This window comes from Vigna angularis, chromosome 10, assembly GCF_016808095.1.
Source record: "Vigna angularis cultivar LongXiaoDou No.4 chromosome 10, ASM1680809v1, whole genome shotgun sequence".
Classification (NCBI taxonomy): Eukaryota; Viridiplantae; Streptophyta; class Magnoliopsida; order Fabales; family Fabaceae; genus Vigna; species Vigna angularis.
The window spans coordinates 19,732,100-19,755,973 of record NC_068979.1 but is presented as its reverse complement, the minus strand read 5'-3'; the positions used below and the strand labels follow the sequence as shown (position 1 = coordinate 19,755,973).

The 23,874-nt window shown below is 33.1% G+C and overlaps 1 protein-coding gene across 3 annotated transcripts; it reads right to left on the bottom strand.

Moving 5' to 3' along the window:
- Nucleotides 1–6,197: 6,197 nt before the first annotated feature.
- LOC108335409 (homeobox protein knotted-1-like 6) lies at nt 6,198–15,276 on the bottom strand. Of its 3 annotated transcripts, XM_017571423.2 has the most exons (6): nt 14,859–15,273; nt 14,617–14,736; nt 14,369–14,504; nt 6,989–7,227; nt 6,706–6,868; nt 6,198–6,373 (listed from the first exon to the last, which is right to left on the bottom strand). In XM_017571423.2, exons 1-5 carry the CDS (start codon nt 15,138–15,140, stop codon nt 6,710–6,712), a joined length of 936 nt encoding a protein of 311 aa, XP_017426912.1. In that variant the 5' UTR covers nt 15,141–15,273; the 3' UTR covers nt 6,198–6,373; nt 6,706–6,709. The 3 variants fall into 3 exon arrangements, with proteins under 3 accessions (XP_017426912.1, XP_017426913.1, XP_052726099.1); XM_017571424.2 differs by lacking the exon at nt 6,198–6,373 and having other exon boundaries at nt 6,520–6,868; nt 6,989–7,206; nt 14,859–15,276; XM_052870139.1 differs by lacking the exon at nt 6,198–6,373 and having other exon boundaries at nt 6,522–6,868.
- Nucleotides 15,277–23,874: the final 8,598 nt, after the last annotated feature.

Sequence of the window (23,874 nt, the reverse complement as noted above, 5' to 3'; positions counted from 1 at the left end):
ATACAAGGGTAGCACATGCCCTAAAAATCAATTGACCATGTATTGCCGAAAAATGGCTGCTTACGCTCATGAAGAAAAATTGCTTATCCATTTATTTCAAGATAGCTTGACTGAATCATCATTGAGTTGGTATACGCATCTGGAATTCTCTTATATTTGTTCTTGGGCAAATTTGGCGGATGTCTTTGTAAGGCAGTACAAATACAGCATAAACGTCGTGCCAAACAGGTTACAATTGCACCACGGAGGAGGAATTTTTTTTTTTAGTTGTATGTGCAATTATAGAGAGAATTGGTAGCACAAGTAGAGCCGCCTTTATACAACAAGGAGATGATTGGAATGTTTGTGAGCACACTACAATCACCTTTTCATGAGCATACGATCGAAAGTGTGACTTCAAAATTCACTGGTATCATCATCATAAACCGAAATAGTTGAGCTTGGGCTGAAGAATGGGAAAATTACATCTTCGGCCACTATTCCAAAAAATTCGTTTTAAACCGGAAAAAGAGAAGGAAAAGGGAGTGCACGCAACATCAACAATACCCATATGGGGAGGTCATGCCCCACTCATAACTATCACCAAAGCTTAGTTTTCATCCTGGCACCAAGGCCCAGTTTTCATCCTGGCACTCAAGCCCAGTTTTTCATCCTGGCACCAAATCTTTTTTCTTCAAAAAAATAAAAAAAATATAAAAACAAGGTTTATACATCTCTCCATCGAAATTCATAGGGAGTGTACACCTCTTAAGCAAAATCAAAGGTGATACCCCTCCACAGCGAGATTCATAGGGCAAGTACACCTCTTAAGCGAAATCCAAGGTGATACCCCCTCCACAGCGAGATTCATAGGGAGTGTACACCTCTTAAGCGAAATCAAAGGTGATACCCCCTCCACAGCGAGATTCATAGGGCAAGTACACCTCTTAAGCGAAATCAAAGGTGATACCCCCTCCACAACGAGATTCATAGGGCAAGTACACCTCTTAAGCGAAATCAAAGGTTGTACCCCCTCCACGAGGTTCCTGCGCCCCATCATTTAATTTTACGAGGTTCCTGCGCCTCACCATCAAATTTTACGAGGTTCCTGCGCCTCACCATTTAATTTTACGAGGTTCCTGCGCCTCACCATCAAGTTATATGAGGTTCCTGCGCCTCACCATTTAATTTTACGAGGTTCCTGCGCCTCACCATCAAGTTATACGAGGTTCCTACGCCTCACCATTTAATTTTACGAGGTTCCTACGCCTCACCATTTAATTTTACGAGGTTCCTGCGCCTCACCATCAAGTTATACGAGGTTCCTGCGCCTCACCATTTAATTTTACGAGTTCCTAGGGTATGACACACCCTCCACAGGGGTCACGGTTTTTCAGCGAGGTCCACAAGGTTGCCACATTGCTCTACCAGGTACGCTTTTCTTTAGACCCAAACGAAATTAGCGTCTTTATCTTTATTTAGCCTTTACTGTGATAACACAAAAACTCTAAGGTTCATGTTATTCAGCAAAATCCAAATAAAGAGAGGCAGCTGTCAACACCCAATTTCGTCCGGGTAAGTAAATCAATAAAAATAAAAAAAATATAATAAGAGAATAATAATTAATGGTGGGTAAAAAGGGATAAAATAATATCAAACACAATATTTTTGAAATGTTAGTTTAATATGGTAATAATTTGAATTAATAATAATTAAAATGGTATATTGATAAGATTTGTTGCATCAGTTGCTTTTAAAGAGGAAAATATGATTTTCTGACGATAATGATAATCAATATTTTCCAATATTATTTGTTTTCTGGCAATCATGACCATTTCTTTCCCTATTTTGTTTTATTTAATTCACAATTAAAGCAATTCTTTCCCTATTTTGCTTTATTTTCAATTAATTCACGATTAAGGCAAGATTCCCATATTATTACAATGTGTGTATAAATACGCACTCGGTCATAGAGAAAAGGAGGAAAAAAAATAGAGGGAGACACTATGACATAATGGAAATAGAAAATGTATGAGAGAGTATAGAGAAAAGTAAATTATCACGCTAGAGGAACTCTGCCAACAGAAACTACCAAGGAAGAATTAGGAAGTATTGAAAGCTAAAAAGGTACGTCATCTTCACACCCTTTTTTTTTATCTTGTTGTTGCAATTTGAAGGTTTTTTTTTCTAAGGGTTTTATTTTTTTTATACACAAATGACGTTCTTTTAAAAATCATGATTTTTGAATTATAAGTACGCGTGAACCTATGGTCGGTTTCTTTCCTCTTTCCCACCGTTCTTAAAAATAAAAAATACAAAATCTTTAAAATAAAAAAATATCAATCTTGTTCAACTAAATCTTTTTTTTCGTGTTCACTTTTCAATAATCTAAATCAATCTATAATAATTTTACACAAACTCACAAACCTTTTTCTAGATAAAGAACTACGTGATCCCTGATTGTCCATTATAAATGGATGTGCGTAGGACCAAGGTCAATTCTTGTCGGGTTCATAAAACAAAAAATATTTTTTTTGTTTCTTAATAGCTGTTTTTATTTATTTTATTTATTGTTTTAAGGAGATTTAAACATTTTGAAAAATCACGTCAGCTTTATACATTTGATTAAAGGTACTGCCTTTGGGCAAGCGCGATAGGGTGCTAATACCTTCCTTACGCGTAACCGATTCCCGAACCTGAAAATCTCTTTTCGTAGACCATGTCTTATTTTTTGGTTTTCCATAGTTTTTTCCATAGTTTTTGCCATAATAAACTACGGTGGCGACTCCACAAAACCTTTTTCTCAAACCCGTTTGTTTTTCGGGTCGCTGTCCCGTCGCGATTTCGATTGCGACATTATCAATAGAAGAATGAGAGTCCAAGCTCAATCAACCCTATATAAAGAGACCCATGGGAGGAAAAAATGACAACTCATTCATTCTCTGACTCCTCCACTCGAAGTCATCATCCACTGCTCCTCTCACTTTTATTTCATCATGTATTCTACTCCATTCATGGAGGGCTAAGCTCCTAGGGCTATTCCACTGTAATTTCATTACGGATTCTGAGGTTAAGTTGAATTAATGCAATTGTTTCTTTTAATTATTGATTTGAGTTATTCTTCTTTCTATGTCTTTCATCTCTCAATCATATTAAAAGTAATGATTTTTGCATCATAAGGTGTTTGAATCTACATACATATTAATCATATGAGTTCAAGGGTTTCTAGGTTTGATTGAGAATATACTTTGATTAAATTTAGGAACTTTCATATGATTAAACGGGTTTTTGCTATCAATTGAAAATGTAATTTGATTGGTGGTAATAATTTCAACTATAATTAATTGAGAATTTACTTTGATTAATTAACTTTTAATTTGGTTAGGAGATTTAAGAACAAACATGATCTAGAAAGGTCTTGCATTTGATTGAGAACCTACTTTGGTTAATTGCATGATCGCCCTCAAATTAATTAAGAATGTACTTTAATTAATTTGAAACTTGAACAATAATCAATTGACAATGATCTATGGATAACCGATGATGAATCTATCTTGGAAAAGCAGTGGAATTAGCCTATTTCATCATAATTGTTTCTAAGTTTCCTCTTTGTTCTTCAAACATTAATTTCATCAGCATAGTTTCTCACTTTTATTTTAAGCATTGCATAGGATTCATAAGAGTCAAATATTGAAAAACAATTCTGTGTTCGTTGGGAGACAACTCAGGGTTACTTTAACCCTATCTACTTTATTGACTACTGATTTGGCAATAGTGAAGTTGCTTTGAAAAGTAGTATTAATTTGATAGCATCAACGACAGCATATCAGACTGGTTCAATTTTGGTTTTACTCTTTCTTTCTTTGTTCTTGACTGATTTTTTTTAGTTATGTGTTGTTTTCTTGTGGACGATATAAAGTTATGTATTTGAGATTCAAAGTGAAAGTAAGTGGTTTCAAAGTATGGTTTAAAAGTTATGTAAGTAAGTTCCAAAGTGGAATCTCTTGGCGAGGTTTAAGTGTGTTTAGAATGATTGCAGGGAGCTCAGTCTTAGGGTTTATCTGAACTCTAATAGTCTTTCATTCTCAAGTAGAGAGAATTGAATATGTGGTGAAGAGTAGCAAGAGGTCTTAGTCTTGGGGGGCTTCCAGTATGCCTCAAGGCTCGGAACAGACTAACCTTGTGAGTTTGGTAGGTGAAACCCATTGGCAATGTCTTTGCAAAGCAGAAGGAGTCACCACAAGTGCACAACCCGTCATAGCTCGACAATCATTTTAAGTCCGGACAATCAAGTTTAAGTTATAACATGTTTAGGATGTTTGAAGTCAGTTATTCTCTATGCATGATTGATAGTGTTTAGTATATTATATCAATGTATGAATCTTTTTATATCTAGCATACCCTGTTTTTTGTGACTGTGTTTTGTATGTGTGTGTTATTTCCATGGCAATGATCATTTTGTGGGCATGAACAGAGAGAGAGGATATTTCTCTAAAGTAGACTTTGAATGAAGATAATGCTGCAAGATAATGTTGCAGTATAGATTAGTTAGAACAATAATATAAATAGTTTTGTAATAGACGAGTGGTAACTAAAGTTTAAATTTTATAGTTATTTTTGGATAACTCTAAATTAGACCTTATATTGTAGATATAATTGTTCTTCTAATAGTACTAACGTGAGGACTCTTCTATATAATAAAGCACTATTTTTTTTTTTTGAGATATTACAATCGAACATATATATACACAATTGAAGTCTAAACATTATCATTAATTTTAAAAATGACATTACGTTTTCATAGGTTTGGATTTTCTTAAAACTAAGACAAATTGGAAACTTAAATGAACTTTTGCACTAATGTCTTTCCCTAAATTTTAAAATAAATTTATCATTAAAATAAAAAATATAATTTAAAATTTTAAAGCTTAAAAGTAGTTTAATTCAAATTTTTGTCCTTTTACTATATATAGTTATGATAAAATAATTATTAATTAATTACCATATTTTATTGTTATTTAAATTTGATCTTTACCATTATTTTTTTTATGTATACAGTACCGAAGTAACTTTAGTTTTGAGATAAATTGTTTGTCCAATACTTGCTAATCTGTTTAATTATTCACGTCTTTCGGATAAAAAAAATTGACGTCTTAAAAAACCTGCATTATCAAAAAAATAAATTTATTTTCAATTAATTTTTCATATTTTTTTTAAATGGTTTATTTAAAATCAAAATCTTAAATCTGATAACACAATTGAATTTCTACCGTACATAGATAGAGAAAGAAGAGATATATATTGTTGAAAAGTGAATACATGTAAGATATCTAACAACTTATTTGAATTTTTGTTTGTTATTTTTAGTCACTTATTATTTTCGAAAAAAATAGTCTTATGAATGAAAATAACAAAATAAGTACGCAAACAGAAGATAGTCCAGCATATGTAACAATTTCAATATAAAATATGTTAAAATTTAGTAAATTAATTAGTCACGAGGTATTCACTGATGTTATATCCTTACCACTACTTTTCTACACGTTAATTTTTTATAAAGACTAAACAAAATCCTTTAACTACATTTAAATTAGTAATTAGGTGCTGTGATATAAATTAGTAATCACGTGTCTGGAAGGAATCATAAACTTCCTATTTCAGTCACAAGTTATGAACAAAATATCAAATGTCTAATTATCGTAAATTTATTTATCATTTTGACACAATAAATTGTTAAAAGTGCCTTTATGTCAACCAAATATTTCAAACCGAGACTTATTTACTTGCAAAAATTAATCAAAAGATAACGGTGCTATGAGGGCTACCATTGAACATCCAACTCTAAGAGATTGAAAATGAGGTTTTCCTAAATAATTAAAAATATTATAATTTTTTCAGCAATAAATATTTATAGATATTTATTCAAATTGAGTTAAAACTGTTGCAAATTTTCCGTGATCAACTAGTTTACTACAATTCTAATTTCCACATTAAATATGGATTCGAATTCCTAATTATCTAAAATACAGCTAGTTGGGCATTCCTTCCTCACTGTGACCCTCAAGACCAAAGTAAAATGACTGGTTTATGCTTGATTTATAATCCTTTCAGTCCGAGACATCACTTCTCATGATTTAGGAGACAAAATATTCTACTGAGTGAACTTTTGTAAGTACAAGTTAGTAATTAATATATCTCTTAAAATTTTCAAGTAAGAGTTTACTTTACACATAATTCCTACTACTGATTATTTTTACCAATTTTTTGAGGAATAGTCAATTTCGATACTTTCAAAGTTATATATCAAGTTTAACTTATCTGAAGATTTTCTTTCCACAAATGTACAGCGACAGCGTTTCCGGCGTATGAATTTCATAACTGCAATTCTTTAACACTGTTTTCCAAACATTAAAAGATACCAATATTAATACATATACCCAATTAACCAAAAACTAATTTGATGTGTGGATAAACGCAAGGAGACAAATAAATGAAACGGCAATGAGCTAATAACGGAGTAAGACAGTGCCGCACAGTATGAGCATTTCATGCACAATGACAGTAGTTATTTATCAAGAATACTATGATCATTTCCCTTTTCTCTTCTTAGGAAAGTACGCATTTTACTGTCAACAATCTGCTTTTAATTTAGAATTTACAAAAGAAAATACAAGCAATAATTAATTAATCAGGATATACATTTGAGAATAATACATGTACACGCACCTCATCATTCATCACCAAGGAACCGTCCGTTAAGATTTTCCATCATGGAAAACTGCATATTCTCGGATGGTTTCCAATGACGTTTTCTCTGGTTAATAAACCAATTGTTAATTTGCTTCTGATCTAGCCCTGTTGACTTAGCCAGTTCAATCTTATCAGCTTCCTATACATGATGATCAAGTAACACAAATATTAATAGCTGATGTCTCACGTGAGTGCGTGTGTGCGGGAACTGGATAGTTTGCACAGGAGAATAAAATCACAAGCAAGAACCATTAATTACCGTGGGGTAAGGCCATTTGTAGTGAACATTCCACCACTGAAGCAATGTTTGTCTTGCTTCCTTCGGAAGTTTACCTTTCTTTTTCTTTTTTGAAAACTCCAGTTTCAAAGTACCAATGTGACTCCCAAACTTCCGTAAGAGTCTATCCTTCAGTTCACGATCTTCACCCTTTGATTGCCCATCTTGACCATCACCATCTCCTGTACTCAAATCTTCGTCTGAAGACACACCACCATCATCTAGTCAAGCAACAGCAATACCCATAGCAAAATCATCAGCACTATCGTTGTTTCAAAGCAAATGTGATAAAAAAAAAAGTAGTTTTATCATGTTTGGTTACATAATAGAGTGAACAACGTCTGAGATGCACTCCAAACTAAAATTACCTTGATGGAAAAGAAAACAACAAACTAGGCAAAAATCCTACAACCATTCAAATTATAATTATAAAAATTTATCCCCACGTAGTTACCCAACCAGAGAGGACCACAGAGAAAAACTCAACTTTTACTTTGATTCTATTTACTTTAAAGCAAAGACTATAGAAATTTAACTATTTTTTATTCATTTTCTCAGATCTCTTATTACCTTCCTTTTTTCATGACAAGAAAGTATACAAGTTATTTGACTACAAATAAAACTTACGACAGTACAATCTTATTTGCTGTAAAATACTAATAAATTAATAAATACTAACAACAGACAAGTTTAAAATTAAATGTTACAAAAAATACAAGGTTTTGATTTATAATAATGTGAATATACTATAGATAATGAGTGAAATTCCTCCTTGAAAATCTAGTATTTAATGTCACTTTTAAATAAATAAAAAATACTTTCAAATGAAGGTCCTTTGGTTCAAATTAATGAATACTAGTTACCCGGTAGCTTTGGTTATATTTGGGTTTAAATCAGAAAATACATTTTTTCAAATGTAACCAAGGAAAAATTTATTGTTTTGAGGGCACAATTAAACATTCAAGTCAGTAAGTAGCGGATTAAGGAACTGACGAATTCATAGAAATAAAAATATTATTATTATAATAATGAATTATTGCAACAGTTAGAATTTACACAGAAATTTAAATTTATTTTCCAACTTAAAATTAGTTAGAGAAATGCCTATTGTGTATTTCAATTAGACATTGAAAAATCTAGATTATTAAAAAAATTTCAAATCAAACCATAAAAAAACCTAGTTTAAATAAAACTAAACCTATTGAATCCATCATTTTCCGATTTTCATGCTTAGTGCCACTTCACCTGAATATATATAAATTAATCTTGCGAGAAACTTTTGACACTCATCATTTCTGACCAGCTTATCTCAAAGGCGAATAATGTTTGAGTACAGAGGCCTAGGAGCCCACGAGCACCCACAAATTACTTCTGACACCCACTCAATCCGACAAGGATTTGACCATCGCATGAGAGTACACTGTACACACCAGACCAGATCAGAGCAGACCTAGGTTGGAAAGAAAGTAAAGAAAATGAAAATATCAGTGTCAGTGCCTGGTTCCATCCATTGTCACTCACTGTAACCCAAACCAGAGAGAGACTCAAAGTTTCCAACGAGGCACACGGTACGGCTCTAGTCATTCTTAATCACCCATTTCATGACCCTAGATCTACTCCTTCCGCTGTATCCGTTTCAAATTACAGTTGTGTACATAATAAACACCTTAAAATTCTCGGGCCTCGGTACGGAAAATCATCCCCCCGTTATAAGATAGATCGCACTTGTGTCTATTTGTCGAGATATAATCACTCATTAACCGAATAATTTATTGTACATAATAACAATAATACCCTTTGGGTGTTTAAGGCCGCTATATATTAACAAAATGTAAAATAAAAATATTGAAGAACTAGAATAACTACTTCAGTTAATTCAATCTACAATTTCGGGGTCCAAAATATGACCCTTAACTATACGATTGCTTTATTCACTAAGAGGGAGGATGAGGGACCGGTTTATAAAAAGATGAAGCATTTTGGGATCGACAAGTGTTACGCATCAAGCAATGACCTAAGGGTCAATGACAGAGGCCCACAACGGGGCACAAGAGAACAAAATATCGGAAAATGGCAATGACAAGCACTAGAACCAGCAGGCAGAAGAAAGGGCAGTGGGGAAGGTATATACAAAATGAAATTGACATTGAATAAAACGTTCTCTCAGAATAAAGGGCTGAATCAAGATCACAGCGATATCTGCGGGAGTGCATGTGAAAGATATAAATACTCTACGATCACCCGCTGCATTCGGGATTATTCTGAAAGGTCCTAATTAAGTTCATCAGAATCACTCACCTCAACGTATATTATAATAACTCGGTGCGCTACAACCATTTCCTAACATTTCTTAATGTATTTATCAAATTCCTAAGATAATGAACGACCCAATAACGTACTTCTGAAAAGTCAAAATTATTTTGGAGATTAGAGAAACTTCCGCCCAAACAAGTACCAAAATGTATCTCATGCTTAGTATATCCAAACATTAAAAAGCTACCATTTTCTTTTTCTATTTTAGATGAAAATTGACCCCTCGGGTAATTATTACCACTTATCCAGCGGCATTGTATTTTTTCTTGTCATTCCTACTTTAATTTAGGCCCCGCCAAGAAGCATATCCTAGGGTTTAACCAATTACTCAACTTAAATACTCAGTAAAAAATAGGGGTTAACATACTAAGCAAACTAAGTCATAGAAACACAATGTTACGCTACCTCAGAAGAGACGAACGTCACACTGAAACAGGGAGACGCTACCATAAAAACGTCACAACATCCAAGCCGATGAAGACAACAATCCAATATATGTACATAGTTCGAGAGAGCACTCCTGGTTGTTTTCATGGTATTTAGAAGATAATTAGCAAATCTGAAATCAAATTCCTTTTATTTCAAAAAATCTCCAAACTACATAAAGCCAAGACACTTATGTGGGTGAAAAATTCACGTTATAGATTCATTAAGCCATGCAAGTGTTATTTCCTACTCAAAATGTCCTACGTAAGTGCTTATACTGGGTGAAAATTTATTTAACAATAAAATGTGTTGAAAAATGGATCAGCAAGTGTGATATTAGGATCTCAATACTACTCCAATTTCCCAACATCCGATGCACTCACCTACCACGCCATAGACTCGCCTGACCATAACCGTGTAAAACATTTTATTCGCACTAAAATATAAATAATGAACATGAAATGCGGTGCGAAACAAACCTACTATCAATCAGTAATCAACGATTACAAACTCAATTTACCTATTACATTATTATAAATAATATAACACTTTATTCATTGGCCATGTGATTTCCAAAAGATTATAAAATAAGACGGAGGTCATGAGTAAAAAACTAATGTTCTTCATTCCTTCATGTCAACCCGTTATTTTCGTTCACATCTAATTATTTATCTAAAGGAAGTCTTTATCTATCCTGGAGATTTTTTTAGCACGTAACTAATTCCTTTAGTCAAGAAATAAACTTCAGTTAAATACAGACTTGAACAACATCATGCAGCAAGACGTTATACTATGAGCAACACATCCATCTATCAAGCTTTTGCCCAAAAAACACAAATCAGAGTGCAGTATATCACAATGATCAAGCCCATTTAGAAGCATAATTGAGTAAACTTTTATTTGAAGGGATCATCTAGAAATCACACTAGATTTTCAAGTCGTCTGGGACGATCTGAAAATGTAATACATTAAAAAAGCATAGCGTGATCAATCATGATTTTTTATCGGCATCAACCATGATAAATGTCAACAACGAAGAAAGAACTTGAAACATTGCTGGCAATTACGATGGTTCTCTTACATCTGGTCTATTTTGCTTCGTAAGAATTAAATATCTAGGTATTCAAATCATCTAGAAATCACACTAGATATTCAAATAGTTTGGGACGATCTGGAAATCACATACACAAAAAAAGTTCAGCATAATCACTCATGACAAATGTCAACAACGACGAACTTAGAACACTCCTGGCAATTACTACAGTTCTCCTGCATTTGTTCTATTCAACTAAATAGGAATTAAACTATCTACAACAACTATGCTTTTGATTGGAAAAAAGTAGTTGAACTAATTAAAGTTAGAAGCTGGAGTTGAACCGAGTCAAAAGTTTTGGGTGCTTCTCTATCGTTGGGGTCTATATTTGAACCAGCTAACATTTTTATTTTCTCAGGCTAGGAGGTCATAAATTGTTTGTTAATTATCTCATTGGAAATTTATTCTGGAGATACTTCATTGTTCATATAATCAATGTCGACATTCAATTTATAAATAGGTGGGAGTACCTTTTCTATTCCTTTCCAATAAGATTTTCACTGATAAAAAAAAAATAAAGGTAACCATGCTGCACTATTATGCTAAGAATTTGCCATATATAAAGTTGATGTCAATCCAATAACCTTAAGACATGCTTCTAACAAATTCAAGATCCAATTTGACACAGTGATTTCAGTACAAGAAAAAGAAAAACTAGAAAGAATAAATTTAAAAACAAAGAATTTCACATCCTGTCAACTTGCTTTTGCGGCAATCGCTAAAGGAATATAGGTTGGCAAAAAAGCATGAAGGAGAATCCATCAAATTAAGGATGCAGCACAAAACCACTTACCAATTAAAACATCACAACTGAAAAGGTAATCTGTACTTTCAGGCATAAATAATAATATTTGCCAACCATAACCCACCTGATCATGACTACCTTTTATAAATTTAAAAAAATAAAAAAATAGCCGATGAAAATCTACTGTATTCCATACTCCACCATTATCAAAAACAGTATGGGAATTGTAACTGATCTTCTGGCGTAGAAAATATTCAGTAACCAAAATAAAATTCACAAATGATAAAGTTGAAAACCCCAAAACATACATATGCACTGATTCAGGATAAATTATGCGTATGCGCAACAAAGGGTGGAATATTATACTGAGAAACATAATCAGTGATCATGGATTGAACAGACAATGAGAGAACAAGATCCCAAAGAAATGAAAGGGCATCATAAAAGACCAATTTATAATCAGCCGAGTCTTCTAGATTAAGACCTTACCAGTAAACTCGTAAATTTAATTTTCTGGAATGAAAGCACACACGAGGATAATCTAACTTCATTAATGCTGAGCTCATTCCTCTTTCTAATTTTACTAACAACAGGATAACCCAAAGCAACTTAACTCCATTTATTTTAGAAAAATCAGAGAGCACTTTAGCTCCAGACAGACTATCAGCCCCGTAGACAATTCCCAATGAGCATTTTTTTATCTCCCAACAACATGCATTACCTGTGCTCTATTGGAACTTGATACATAAATTAGTAAAGTATGAAAGCAGAATCATTGCATGCCATTACTGTCAGATCATGTCCATCTAATCCAAAATGGGTACTACTGCATTACTAATAGAAGGTATAATATTTAAATAACGTTATTCTCATAATAAGTCTTCAACATGTAAGCTTCATGTGTGCTGGAACAAAGAAGGTAGTTCATCACAACTAATGAAGCTTACAAGTATTAAGTTATTACTAGTATATGGGAAACGCGTTGTTCAGATTGATCAATGACACGTTAGATAAATAAACATTTTCTACCGTCCACTGCCATAAATTTTAGACAGCACTTCTCCTACAACCTTCCATAGCGATAAAGTAATTTAAACATACATGAATCACACGCTATATACTATAATCTTCTAGTTTATACTACTACAAATCTTAGATACCATTTCAGCTACATTCTTCCAGAGACATAACCTCTAATTTAAGTCACAAGTTAGACACATTATAATTAGATAAAAATTTGAATATGATATATTACAAAAAAAAATAGAAATATAATTTAGGAGGAAAAGCAAGTAAACCTACGGCTTCAAAATTCTCGCTGCTGCATTTGTTTTTTGACTGACTTAAGTAAAAGAAAACAAACCTATTATTACAGAAGAATCGTTCTCTAACAATTAGCTAACCAATACATAAGTCGGGCGTTGATAATCGACTGCGGGCTATCAGTCACAGTTCATAACTCGTTTAGCATCCACAAGCAGGCATAGCATTACTGGAATGAATTTTGCGCTAAAGTTTTTCAACACAACTAGTTCAAAGTAGGCATGCGCTAATAAACCAATACAAATGGGTGAGCTGGAAGGTGTAGTACGAAAAACAACTTCTGGGTGTTTGAAAAGCATTATCTATGGTTTGCTCAGTGTCTTAAATCGAGGCCACTATTTAAGATGTCATTGAGAACATCTTCAATGTCAAAATTGGAGAGCCAAAGGCAGAAGACTGTTGTCAAACTTGACATTCAAGAGGAGGAAAAGCATAAAAAAATAGAATTTAAAAATTAGAAGGAAAAAAAAGCGTGCGGGGAGAACAACTCCAAGGCCAAACAAAACAAACCACACAAGTCCATAGGAGCTAGCAATTAATTCGAAGACCCGTATAAAGAAGAAACTGAAAAGGTGAAAGGTTCAAACAGCATTACTATCCCGGAATGACCAAACAACCAAACTTTTTTTTTTCCTCATATGACGAAAGAAGCATGGATCACAGTCTAACAGTGAAAGCACACAAAGAAAGTCACATACATTAACAGCGAGCAGCGAGATTCAGCACAGTCATGCATAAACACCAATCCAGAGAAAGAGAGAGAAGTGTTAGGGTTTCCCTTTCCTTTTTCTCGTGCTCCTTCGAAAAAAAGCTGTGCGTCATGTCCCAATCTCATTCTTGCAAACACATATTTGCTGCTAACTTATAAAGACTATTCTGCGAGGGGTATTCATGTTTTCAACCAATGGTTAAACAGCCAAGGGGATAAGGATCTGGCAGATCAAACAAAGCAACAAAACATAAACAACGACTGTTGCTCCATATGGCTTCTACAAGCCAACTAAGGACACTTATTCCACTAGGAAATCTCGAACCCAGCGTTCAAAATTAACACCATGAGTTAAACTGAAGCAACCTCTTATCGGTTGATACATGCGTCATCCGCCATCAATGTGCCAGCTAAGGGTACTGTTACTGCTTAAGACCCATAACTCGAGAAGCGTATACCTAAACTCATTTAAGATCACTGTTAGACAGAAATAATTTCTTCTCAGTTGATCCTGCGCTATAGATGTGCCAGCTAAGGGTCCTATGACTACAAAAGCCCCACAACGTTTATTGAAACTAGTTCTTCGCTTTGTTCTCCATAAAAAAAAAAAAAAGCAGCGCAGATATCAAAAACGAGCATCGAGTTCAGAAATTATAATAGCACTAGCAGTGAGCGAGAGCTACAGCTAGTAAGATACTGAAGCGAGAGAGGGAGAAAGAGTGAGAGAGAGAGAGAGAGGGAAGAAAAACAAACCAGAAACGGTGGAAACAGAAGCGCCAGTGCAGAGATGGCTTAGCTGCATTTCGATCTTGTTGAGGAAAGTGGTTGCTTCGTCAAAGGGGCGAGCCAAGTCGGATTTATACTTCACGAGCATGTCGCAGTAGGTTTCCTGAAAACGAAAAACGCATAATCGGAGACACAATCACAATCTGCGACAAAAGTTGTAATAAATAATTATATGTGTGCGTGCGTGCGTGCGCAGAGAGAAAGAAGGGGGGGACCATGAACTCGTCGAGCTCGGGATCGGCTCCAAAGCACGTGGAAACAACGTCGCTCTTGCACAGGTCGTTTTCTCGCCGGATTTCCTCCAACAGACGCGCGATTTCCGGAGGCGCCCCAACCTGCAGCAGCAGCAGCAGAAGTATCAGCCGTCAGCGGAAAGTAGTTGCGTAGTTTGTTATAACCGTTATCCCTTCCTCCAAGAAACGGTTACGATCGTAGCGATACGGTTTTCTTTACTCACCTTCTGGCAATCGATGTAAGCTTGGAGGAGGCGAGGGTAGTGAGGGTGGGAGGCGATTTTTGCCTTCATGACAGTGGTTGCCACGTCATCGTCCTGGTGGCGCGGAATTCCAGCAGGAGAGGCGGAAGCGGCGGAAGGCTCGCCGGAGAAGAGGTCGTCGGATCCGAAGATAGGAATCCGGGCGGCTGTGAGGAAGGCGGGGTAGTCCGGAGGGAAAATCAGATTCTCCGGAGTCATGAGTGGCTTGTCGGCGTAGTCCGGCACTCCGTACATTTCATCCATGATGGCGACACGAAACGAAACGCTGCGTTCCTTTGCCTCGTTCCTTACCAGAATTTCTGGAACTTTTCTGCTTCTGCTGCCAGTGCCAGAGACAGCTAGTCTTCAAGGAGAAGGAAATAAGGAACACAGAAATAATACATTTAACATTTTTCTTTATTTATTACTATTAATTAATTATTATTCCTATTATTATTATTATATCTCTCAAAAATAAACCTCTCGCCGCACTCACCCAGTCACTCACATCATCCTATCAAATATCACGAACTACCACATTGCAAAATATCCAATTATTATTTATTATTACTTAGAATAATCATAGAAAATGAGATTTGCAGTAGACTTTGGAGTCTTGAAATCAATGGTCAAGAGTATTATTATTTTCATTTAAAATGGAGAGTGTATGTTGGTTTTTGAATATTTTAGGATAATGCTAATAAATTTAAAATGATGAGGTGCGTGGGGGTTTAGGAGACTTCCGAAATGATAGAAACATGGTTTGGGTTGGGTTGGTTTGTCTAGGCCAACCAATATTACATACTAGTCTCTAGACCTCACCCCCTCCCTTCTTTTCTCTATGAATGGTCACTTTTCATCACCTGTCCCATGCTTTCAAAATTAAATCTCCAAATGCATATTTACATATACTAACAACTGCACACTTTCAAACCTCAAAATGCTATATATTCCCTCCCTTTCAAATCTCCTTCAAAACTAAATACTTATTACATTTTTTTTCTTACCCTTTTATCATGGCTAAAGGATAACTACAAATAATAGAGATTATGTTAAAAGTTAAATAATGACTAACCAACACTGTTGGTCAACTTTAACTAATAATTGCTCCAGCCTAGTGTGCAAGTGGCCAAAAGTAAACTTATGTTCATAGATCAAGAATTTCAACATTTTTAGTTACAGTCACCCTGCTTTCTATGTAAGACCTTTGTGAAAGTAGAAATACGTGGCCAATCATTTTATTTCCCTAACTCAACTTCGTACGTCGATGCATCTATAAAATATTAAATATGTTGTGTTACCATGTTTATTCAAATATATTTCCACCGTTGAAAAAGCTTCACAAATCTTTATGCCTAAAGAAATGTGTGGCCAGATTGATTTTACCCATTCAGCGGGGCACACCACTTACCTCTTCATAGTCAAAATAACTGAAACTTGGGCTCTATAAATGTTATCAAGTAATCGAGTTTAATTATGATGCTAATCGTTAAATTTGGATTAATCATGATATTAGTCTTACATTTTTTTTTATTCAATTAACTTTTCCGTGAGTTTGTTTATTTTCTACTAATAGTTCTCTTTATTAATATAAGTTCGATTGAACTTTTTTATTAACAAAGACAAAATTGCATAAAATAAGTAACATAACTAAAAAAATTTTAATATTATTTTGGGTACGGGATTGAGGTCAATCGTCAAGTGTGATGCCTAATTTAAAATCCTCAAATCACTGTTTGGTAAAATCGTCTGCATGTTCGTTTGTTCGTCGAATAAAATAAATAACATAACTAAAATTATTTTAATATTATTTTTGGTATGGGATTGAGATCAATCGTCCAAGTATGATGTCTAATTTCAAACTCTCAAGTTAATGTTTGGTAAAATCGTCCATGTGTTCATCTGTTTGTTTGTGAAGTTATAAAGATACAAACAAAACAAAAGATATTTCGATATCAAAGTCAGTAAATATATATTAAATATAATCACATACATCTTTATTTCCTATTTATATTTATAGATTTTAAAATATATTTTTAATTAATAATGGTTTAATTATAACACAATATGTACAATTTAATTCAAATTACTCATAATTAGTGTTAATTTTTTTGTGGACTAACAATTACATCATGTTTTCAATCCATACATTCTCAAAGATAACTTTTTTGAGAGATGATAGTTTGATCATCATCCAATACAAAGATGAAACATTTTGCTAATAAAAAAAACAGTATGTAAATAATATCATATTTTCTACAATATTGATTTTTTAGGGTTTAAGTTCAATTTTTAAGATCTAATATTTAAGATTTCAAATTATCTTTAACTCTGTAAACTTAGTGCTTAAATTATACCTTATTTTGAAAGTGTATTTTTTTTAATTCGGAGGCTCAACAAAAATTAGCCCAAACTCTATAAACTAAAAATTATATTTAAGCATAGATATCATCACTCCTTCAAATTTTGTCATCAAAAGTCACTTCTATATCCATTTTAGCAACATATCCCGCTAAATCTTTAAAAAGAATATCACAATAATTTGATTCCAATCAAGCTAAATAAAGTCTCCTAATATATAGATATAAAGAGAGAGGGGTCATATCTAATATTAACTTTAACCACATGACTAAGCGAGTACAAAAACACAAATCAAAATTGGCAAATTATATATTTGAATGCGATGGGCATGGATAATAATGATACAAAAAGTAGAATTCACGTGAAAAAGAAAAAAAAATGAATGAAGTTTATGACCAATAATCCTAATAGCAAATCTAAATATATGAAAAGATATTGTTGGAAGTCCCACATCGACTAGAGATAAGGCCAAATGATAATATATAAGTAAGGTGCAAACCTCACCTTACAAGCCGGTTTTGTAGGGATGAGTTAGGCATAAACTCACTTTCTAATATGGTATCAGAGCCATGGTTAGAGCCTATCCTAGCGAGTTCTCAGTGGGCATTCTATTCTTCTCTTCCACCCGCAATCGGACCACCCAATTTCTACTATCACGCACGAGATGTCTATACCTCGGCGTGAAGGGGGTGTGTTGGAAGTCCCACATCGACTAGAGATAAGGCCAAATGATAATATATAAGTGAGGTGCAAACCTCACCTTACAAGCCGGTTTTGTGGGGATGAGTTAGGCATAAACTCACTTTCTAATAGATATAAATATGATGAAAACACTAAAACTAAACTACCTTAAACTAACATACATAATCGAGAAATTTTTAATTAATAATATTATTAAAAGCACTAGGTTATGTTTATTTTTGGGAAAACAAAGAAATGAGCCTTAAAATATTAAAACAAACACGTTAGCAGATTATATTTAAATATTGTAAAGGTTTAATTGCATATCCTAGATTTAGTCTTAAGTCTCAACTTTGTCCTTCTTTTTAAAAAAATCTCAATTTCATCCCCACTTTCTATAATTGCACCAATAGAGTTCATTCCGTTAATTTCACATAAACATAGTTAACTCTGTGGTGACGTGACAAAGAAGTTTGCATTTTTTTTTCTCTCTCCTCTACGCGAGGCAGACCCGTTTATTTCTCTCTCTTCGAGTCAAAGAGAAAAGAATAATGCATTAATAACATCAACAAGTAGCAAAGGCCAAAGGTAAATCTCCAAATCAACAACTAAGTGCATCTTTCTTGTTTTAATTCTGAAGCAAAATTTGACTTTGATTGTGAAAGCAGATTTTGCTAGCTTCAATGCATGCACACAATCCACGTCATTCCCAAATTCAGAAGGGAAAAACCTCTACCAATTCAAAAATCATAACTTGGATAACACACTCGTTAAACAAAAATTAACCTTCAAAATTGCTCTACATGATTCACCAGTAATTTACTATATTTTTGTTAAACAAATTAGCGAGATATTTTCCTACTCTGCTTTTATTTTGCTAATACGCTTATTAAATGTGTATTAATTATAACATCAAAGATTTAGATGCTAAGGATGAAATTCTACAATAACGTATATTCGAATCAGAGTCCAAATAAACAAATAGAATCTAGAGAATTGAAGTGAGGAGAAAAAAACCTTAATGTTGTCAGCCTCCTTAATGGCATCGATGATCTTGACTTGATCAACACGTAGCAAGTGACCCATGGTGCATATGACCGCATCTACCTACTTTATGGCTTTCAACAAGGTTTCATCATCATACAGATTCCCCTACGATTGTCAAATCAAATAGTTTATTTTGTTTTTTAAAATAAAAATACTCTTCTATAAAAATACACATATTTTTCTTGCTCTTGATATAAAAGTCATTGTTTTCGTCCTCTAGGCGACCTTTGGGTTCAAAAAGAAGCATTATAGTTGCATAGGAAAACCAATTGAGGTTAGCAAATTTGAAGTGAAAAAGAAGATTAAGGAAAAGAAAGAAAGAGGAAATTGAGAAAGGAATGAGAAAGAACAAGAAGTGAGATCGATCATGGTTAAATTTTAGTTGTTGTTGGACATTGAGAAGAAGGTTGAAGACGAAAAAAGGGAAACATGAAGAGAATTAAAACCCTAGAGAGAGGGGAATGAAGAGAATCATAAGAGAGAGAAAGATATGGGTCTATGTCGCGTAGAGGAGTAGAGAAGAGAGAGAGAAAATGCAGACTTCTTTGTCACGTCACTACAAAGTTAACTATGTTTCTGCAAAATTAACAGAATGGACTTGATTGGTGCAGTTATACAAAGTGGGGACGAAATTTAGACCTTTTTAAAAGGGGGACGAAGTTAAGACTTATAAGTGAATCTATGGACTAAATAAACAATTAAACCTATTTTAAATTGGTTAATATATCCAACTTTAAACATATCTTTATATACCAAGTATTTAAAGGAAGTTAAAAATATATGCATTTCAGACTAAGGAAGAAAAATAAAAATTTTAAAATATTAAAATAGTTTCAAAACATTATCAAGTAGTTAACATTCTAGACGTCAAATAAAGTTTAATAAAAAATTATAAATTAAATTCAATGATTTTTTAAAATTAAGATCAAATACTATAAAAGAGCAAGAAATTAATGTTTTTAAATGTCAGACTTATAAATAGCAAAATTGATTATTCAATTTTTTTTATAATGATATTATCTCTTTATAACTACTATTTACTTTTATTTTTCATGCTTCTCTTTAAGATTTTGATCAATAAGTTCGTCTTTTTTAAGATCAAAGTGTTATAGGAATATAGACATATATAGAAGCAATTCAAGCCAACCAAATCTACTTATGAATGAGTTCATTTTTATAATTTTTTACTAAATCTTTTTAAAAAGTGTTGAGATTGTTGATAGGAAGAGCACTGGTTTAGCTGAACCTACAATCTTAGAACTTCTGGGTTTTGATGATGACAACATAATTAATAACACATGTGATGTTTATGTGTTACATGTTCTATTGCTTACATGCTACTTGTTTTAATCAATGTGTAAATCTGTTTAAAGCATGAAGAACATGATTATGTTGATACATTGTATTTCATTGTGCTATATAATTGATTTTATTGGTGAATGCATGTCTGATGTTTTACAGAATGAAAACCACAAGCACTTATATTGAATTTTTTAATGTGTGGCAAAACAACAGTTTTAAGTCGACTTCATTATGGAGTGAATCGATTAAAACTCGTGGCTTTACACAAACTTGTTAAAAGTGTGCTGTGAGGATTTTCAAAGAAGAAATTTTTCAAAATTATGTTTAACTGTGTTACATAGTCGATTATATGCAACTTGCATTCGACTGAGTCTGTTACAGTTTTGAAATTTTGTTAATGCTTGTGTTAAATGTTACAACAACTATATTTTTATATATGTTGACCAAACATTTATTATGGATCGATTGCATTAATTGCACATTCAATTAATTTCATTAATTGTTGCTAACTGCTTTGACTGAACTGTTACATTCGACGTAGCTAAGTCGATTAAAATGCGTTTGAACTATGAATATCTATAAATTGACGCAAACTTGATCTTTGTAAGTACTTTTGTGATTCTAACGGTTTTGTGATATTTTTCACAAAGTGCATTCTTACAGAGAAAGGGAAAAGCTCCAAGAAACAAGAAGTGACTGTGGTGTTCATCTACTTGTGGATTCTTGAAGAGCAAGTTAATTGCATTTGCAAAGGCTGATCATATCTGCACATTTGGGTGTTACTGAAAGATCAGAGACTTCAATCTTGTAAAGATTGGTTTGTTGTTTCCCTGTTGTGGTTACAGGAAGAAGAGTGTGCTGCGTTCTTGACTTTGAGGGTGGCTCAAAGGGTTGGACTGCAGGAGAGGGGATTCTTGCTGCTAGTCTGTTTTGTACATGCCTATATTTTGATTAGAGGGTTAGAGAGGTGTTTTATATTTTTGACGTGAGGTCGCTATAAAAACCTTGTTGTAAAAACCTTGATCATTATAGTGCATTGGCTTCCTGTGGTTGGAAGGACACTGGATGTAGGCTTGGTCGAACTAGTATAAAAACCAAGTGTTTGATTTTCCCATCTCTGCACTTTTATTTAGTCGACTGCATACTGTTTTAAATCGATTAAATTTCCATTGTATAAACAAATCTTTTTCCTTGCGTTTTAAGAAAGCTTTTAAAGGCATCCCCTTTGCGAAAAAGATTTAAAGAAAACTTTGTTTTTACATTTCACCAATTCACCCCCCTCTTGGTGTGAGAAATCAAGTCATTCTATTTTCAACAAAAAGTTCAACATGGTTGAAAGTTGTTGTATGTAGTTTGAAATGAATATCTCGTCGAGAATTAGTAGAATGTGTTCATATAATGAATTTTACTTTTTTTTGTGTACATGTGTGGTGTTATGTGAGAGTAGAAGCTTTTTTAGTTCTTTTAGATTTAAGAGACTTAGTTTAAGTAAGGAAAACTAATTATTTTCTATTAGTGCTTTAGTTTAAATGATTAGGTGGTATAGGTGACATCATTAATGTATTTAATGTGAGAAATTTGACACGTGTTCATGAATTTTGGAAACATTGATTAGCATAAAGACTTACTTTATGCATTTTATGTTTCACTAGTTCTGTAAGTTTTTAATTATTGAGATATATCAATTTGGTCTAGTATAAAATCATTTGAAACAAAATATGTCTTCTTGAAACAAGAAAGGAATAGAAGTTTCTCAATTTGACCAAGTGATTAATCTTATATATCTGTTAAGGATTTTAAAATTATGTTGACCTACTGTGTAAGCCATCTAGTTATTGGGAAAAATTATTTTTTTTAAAATTTAAAGAGCTCGTGTCATTTTACTTCTTGGACGAGTAATTGAAAAAAGTCTATGAAGAGTTTACAAAATTCAATTTATAAAAAATTTAGAGTGGTTGGGTAGTGAGCGAGTTTGGTCCAAGCGAAATATTTTGGTAAAAACTTCCAATGCTTGGTCAGTGGGTGAGTCAATCATCTCACTTAGCAAAATCCTTTTAATGAAAATCTAGAGAGCTTACAGGAGGTTTGTAGTTGAGCAATTGAAGTCTTGTTAGGTGAGTATACCTCTAAGGGTGACTTGTTGAGTTAGTAAGGATGCTCGCTAGATGAACCTAGTTTTAAAAACTCATAAAGTTGTTTAATTAAGTAACCTTTTTTTAATTAGTAAGCTAGATGGGAAGATTTTGAATTTGAAAAAAAGTTTGTGAGTCCTTGAGTTTGTGTTGAAATATGTTGAGTTGTGGGAAGTGAGAGAATTTGGTGAATTATTTTGGTAATGCTGAATTAAATTGATTGTGAAAATAAGAATGTGATGGTGTGTTGTTTAGTAGCACTAATGGTTTAACCATAATCTACTACTTTTGTGTTCGTGTGTGTCAAGGTAAAATTAGGAGCTTAATGATAATCTACTATAAGTTGTTAAATTGATATTCATGCGATGTGAATGTAATTATTTTCAATGAGGAGATACTATATTGAAATGTTATGTGGTGTATTGAATGGAGATTCTAATGATGAGGTTATTTTTAACTCTACTAATTTTAGACTTATGTAATATATTAGGTGGTGAAATTCAATTAAAATTCTTATGATCTAGTTTGGATGTGAAAAAATAATTGTTCTTGATAAGAAATTTACCCAATCATATGAGGAAGATTTAATTTTCTAAGATATAGCTCTGTGTGAATTAAGATAGTATGACATTCACAAAATTTTTGAATCTAAATCAATGCACGAGTCTTCTAAAGTAGACTTAAGTGTTTATAATGATGTAATGTCAACAATTTATGATATGAGAGGTAGTTAATCACTGATAATGTGTATTGTTTGTGATGGTGAATTTGAATATATTCATATTGATATTCAATAGATAAACATATAAGATGAGAAATTATATGTGATTGAACATATTATATATATATATATATATATATATATATATAATATGTAATTATTTAAAAAAAATGTTACATATCACTATAAAAAGAACAAACATTGTTGTTATAAACAATAAAATCCTAAATATATAACATAAAAGTTTAATAAAAAACTATAAGAGATATAATAAGTAATTGAATAAATAGTTAAAATAAAGAACGTAACTCAATTCAAATCTATATAGTATAAGTGTGCTATAAACCAGATGATTTTTGTGACATCCCAAAATATAGTAACCACATCATATAATTTAGGAGTCAACATTCCCAATAAAGAGAACAGTTAGAGTATGACTTGCAATTAAATACGAAATTACAGTCATCCAAAAGATAGAGGGAATTAAAACGAAAAGCAAACTTAATTACAAGTTCACAATTCTCCAAACCACAGATCATGCTAAAAAAGAAGGCTAGAAGTCTTCCAAAATAAAGAGCTATTTAACATAATAGCTAGTAGAAATCCTAAGCACTAGGAGCTGGGTCTTCCTCAACCTCCAACGCTTGCTCCAAAGGTACATCATCACCTACTGCTCACATCCAAAGGATTGGATGATCATCGCAAGAGGGAAAGCAAACACATGCAACACACACAAATGCAAGGGTGAGCTAAG

Bases quoted from the DNA above. Each gene is read 5' to 3' on its own strand.
- LOC108335409 (XM_017571423.2), bottom strand. From the start codon at position 15,140: ATGGATGAAATGTACGGAGTGCCGGACTACGCCGACAAGCCACTCATG. The intron at 14,505-14,616 runs GTCCCCCCCTTC...TTTCGTTTTCAG, and splicing joins CCGAGCTCGACGAGTTCATG to GAAACCTACTGCGACATGCT. The intron at 6,869-6,988 runs GTAATTAATGGT...CATCATGTATAG, and splicing joins ACAAATGGCCTTACCCCACG to GAAGCTGATAAGATTGAACT.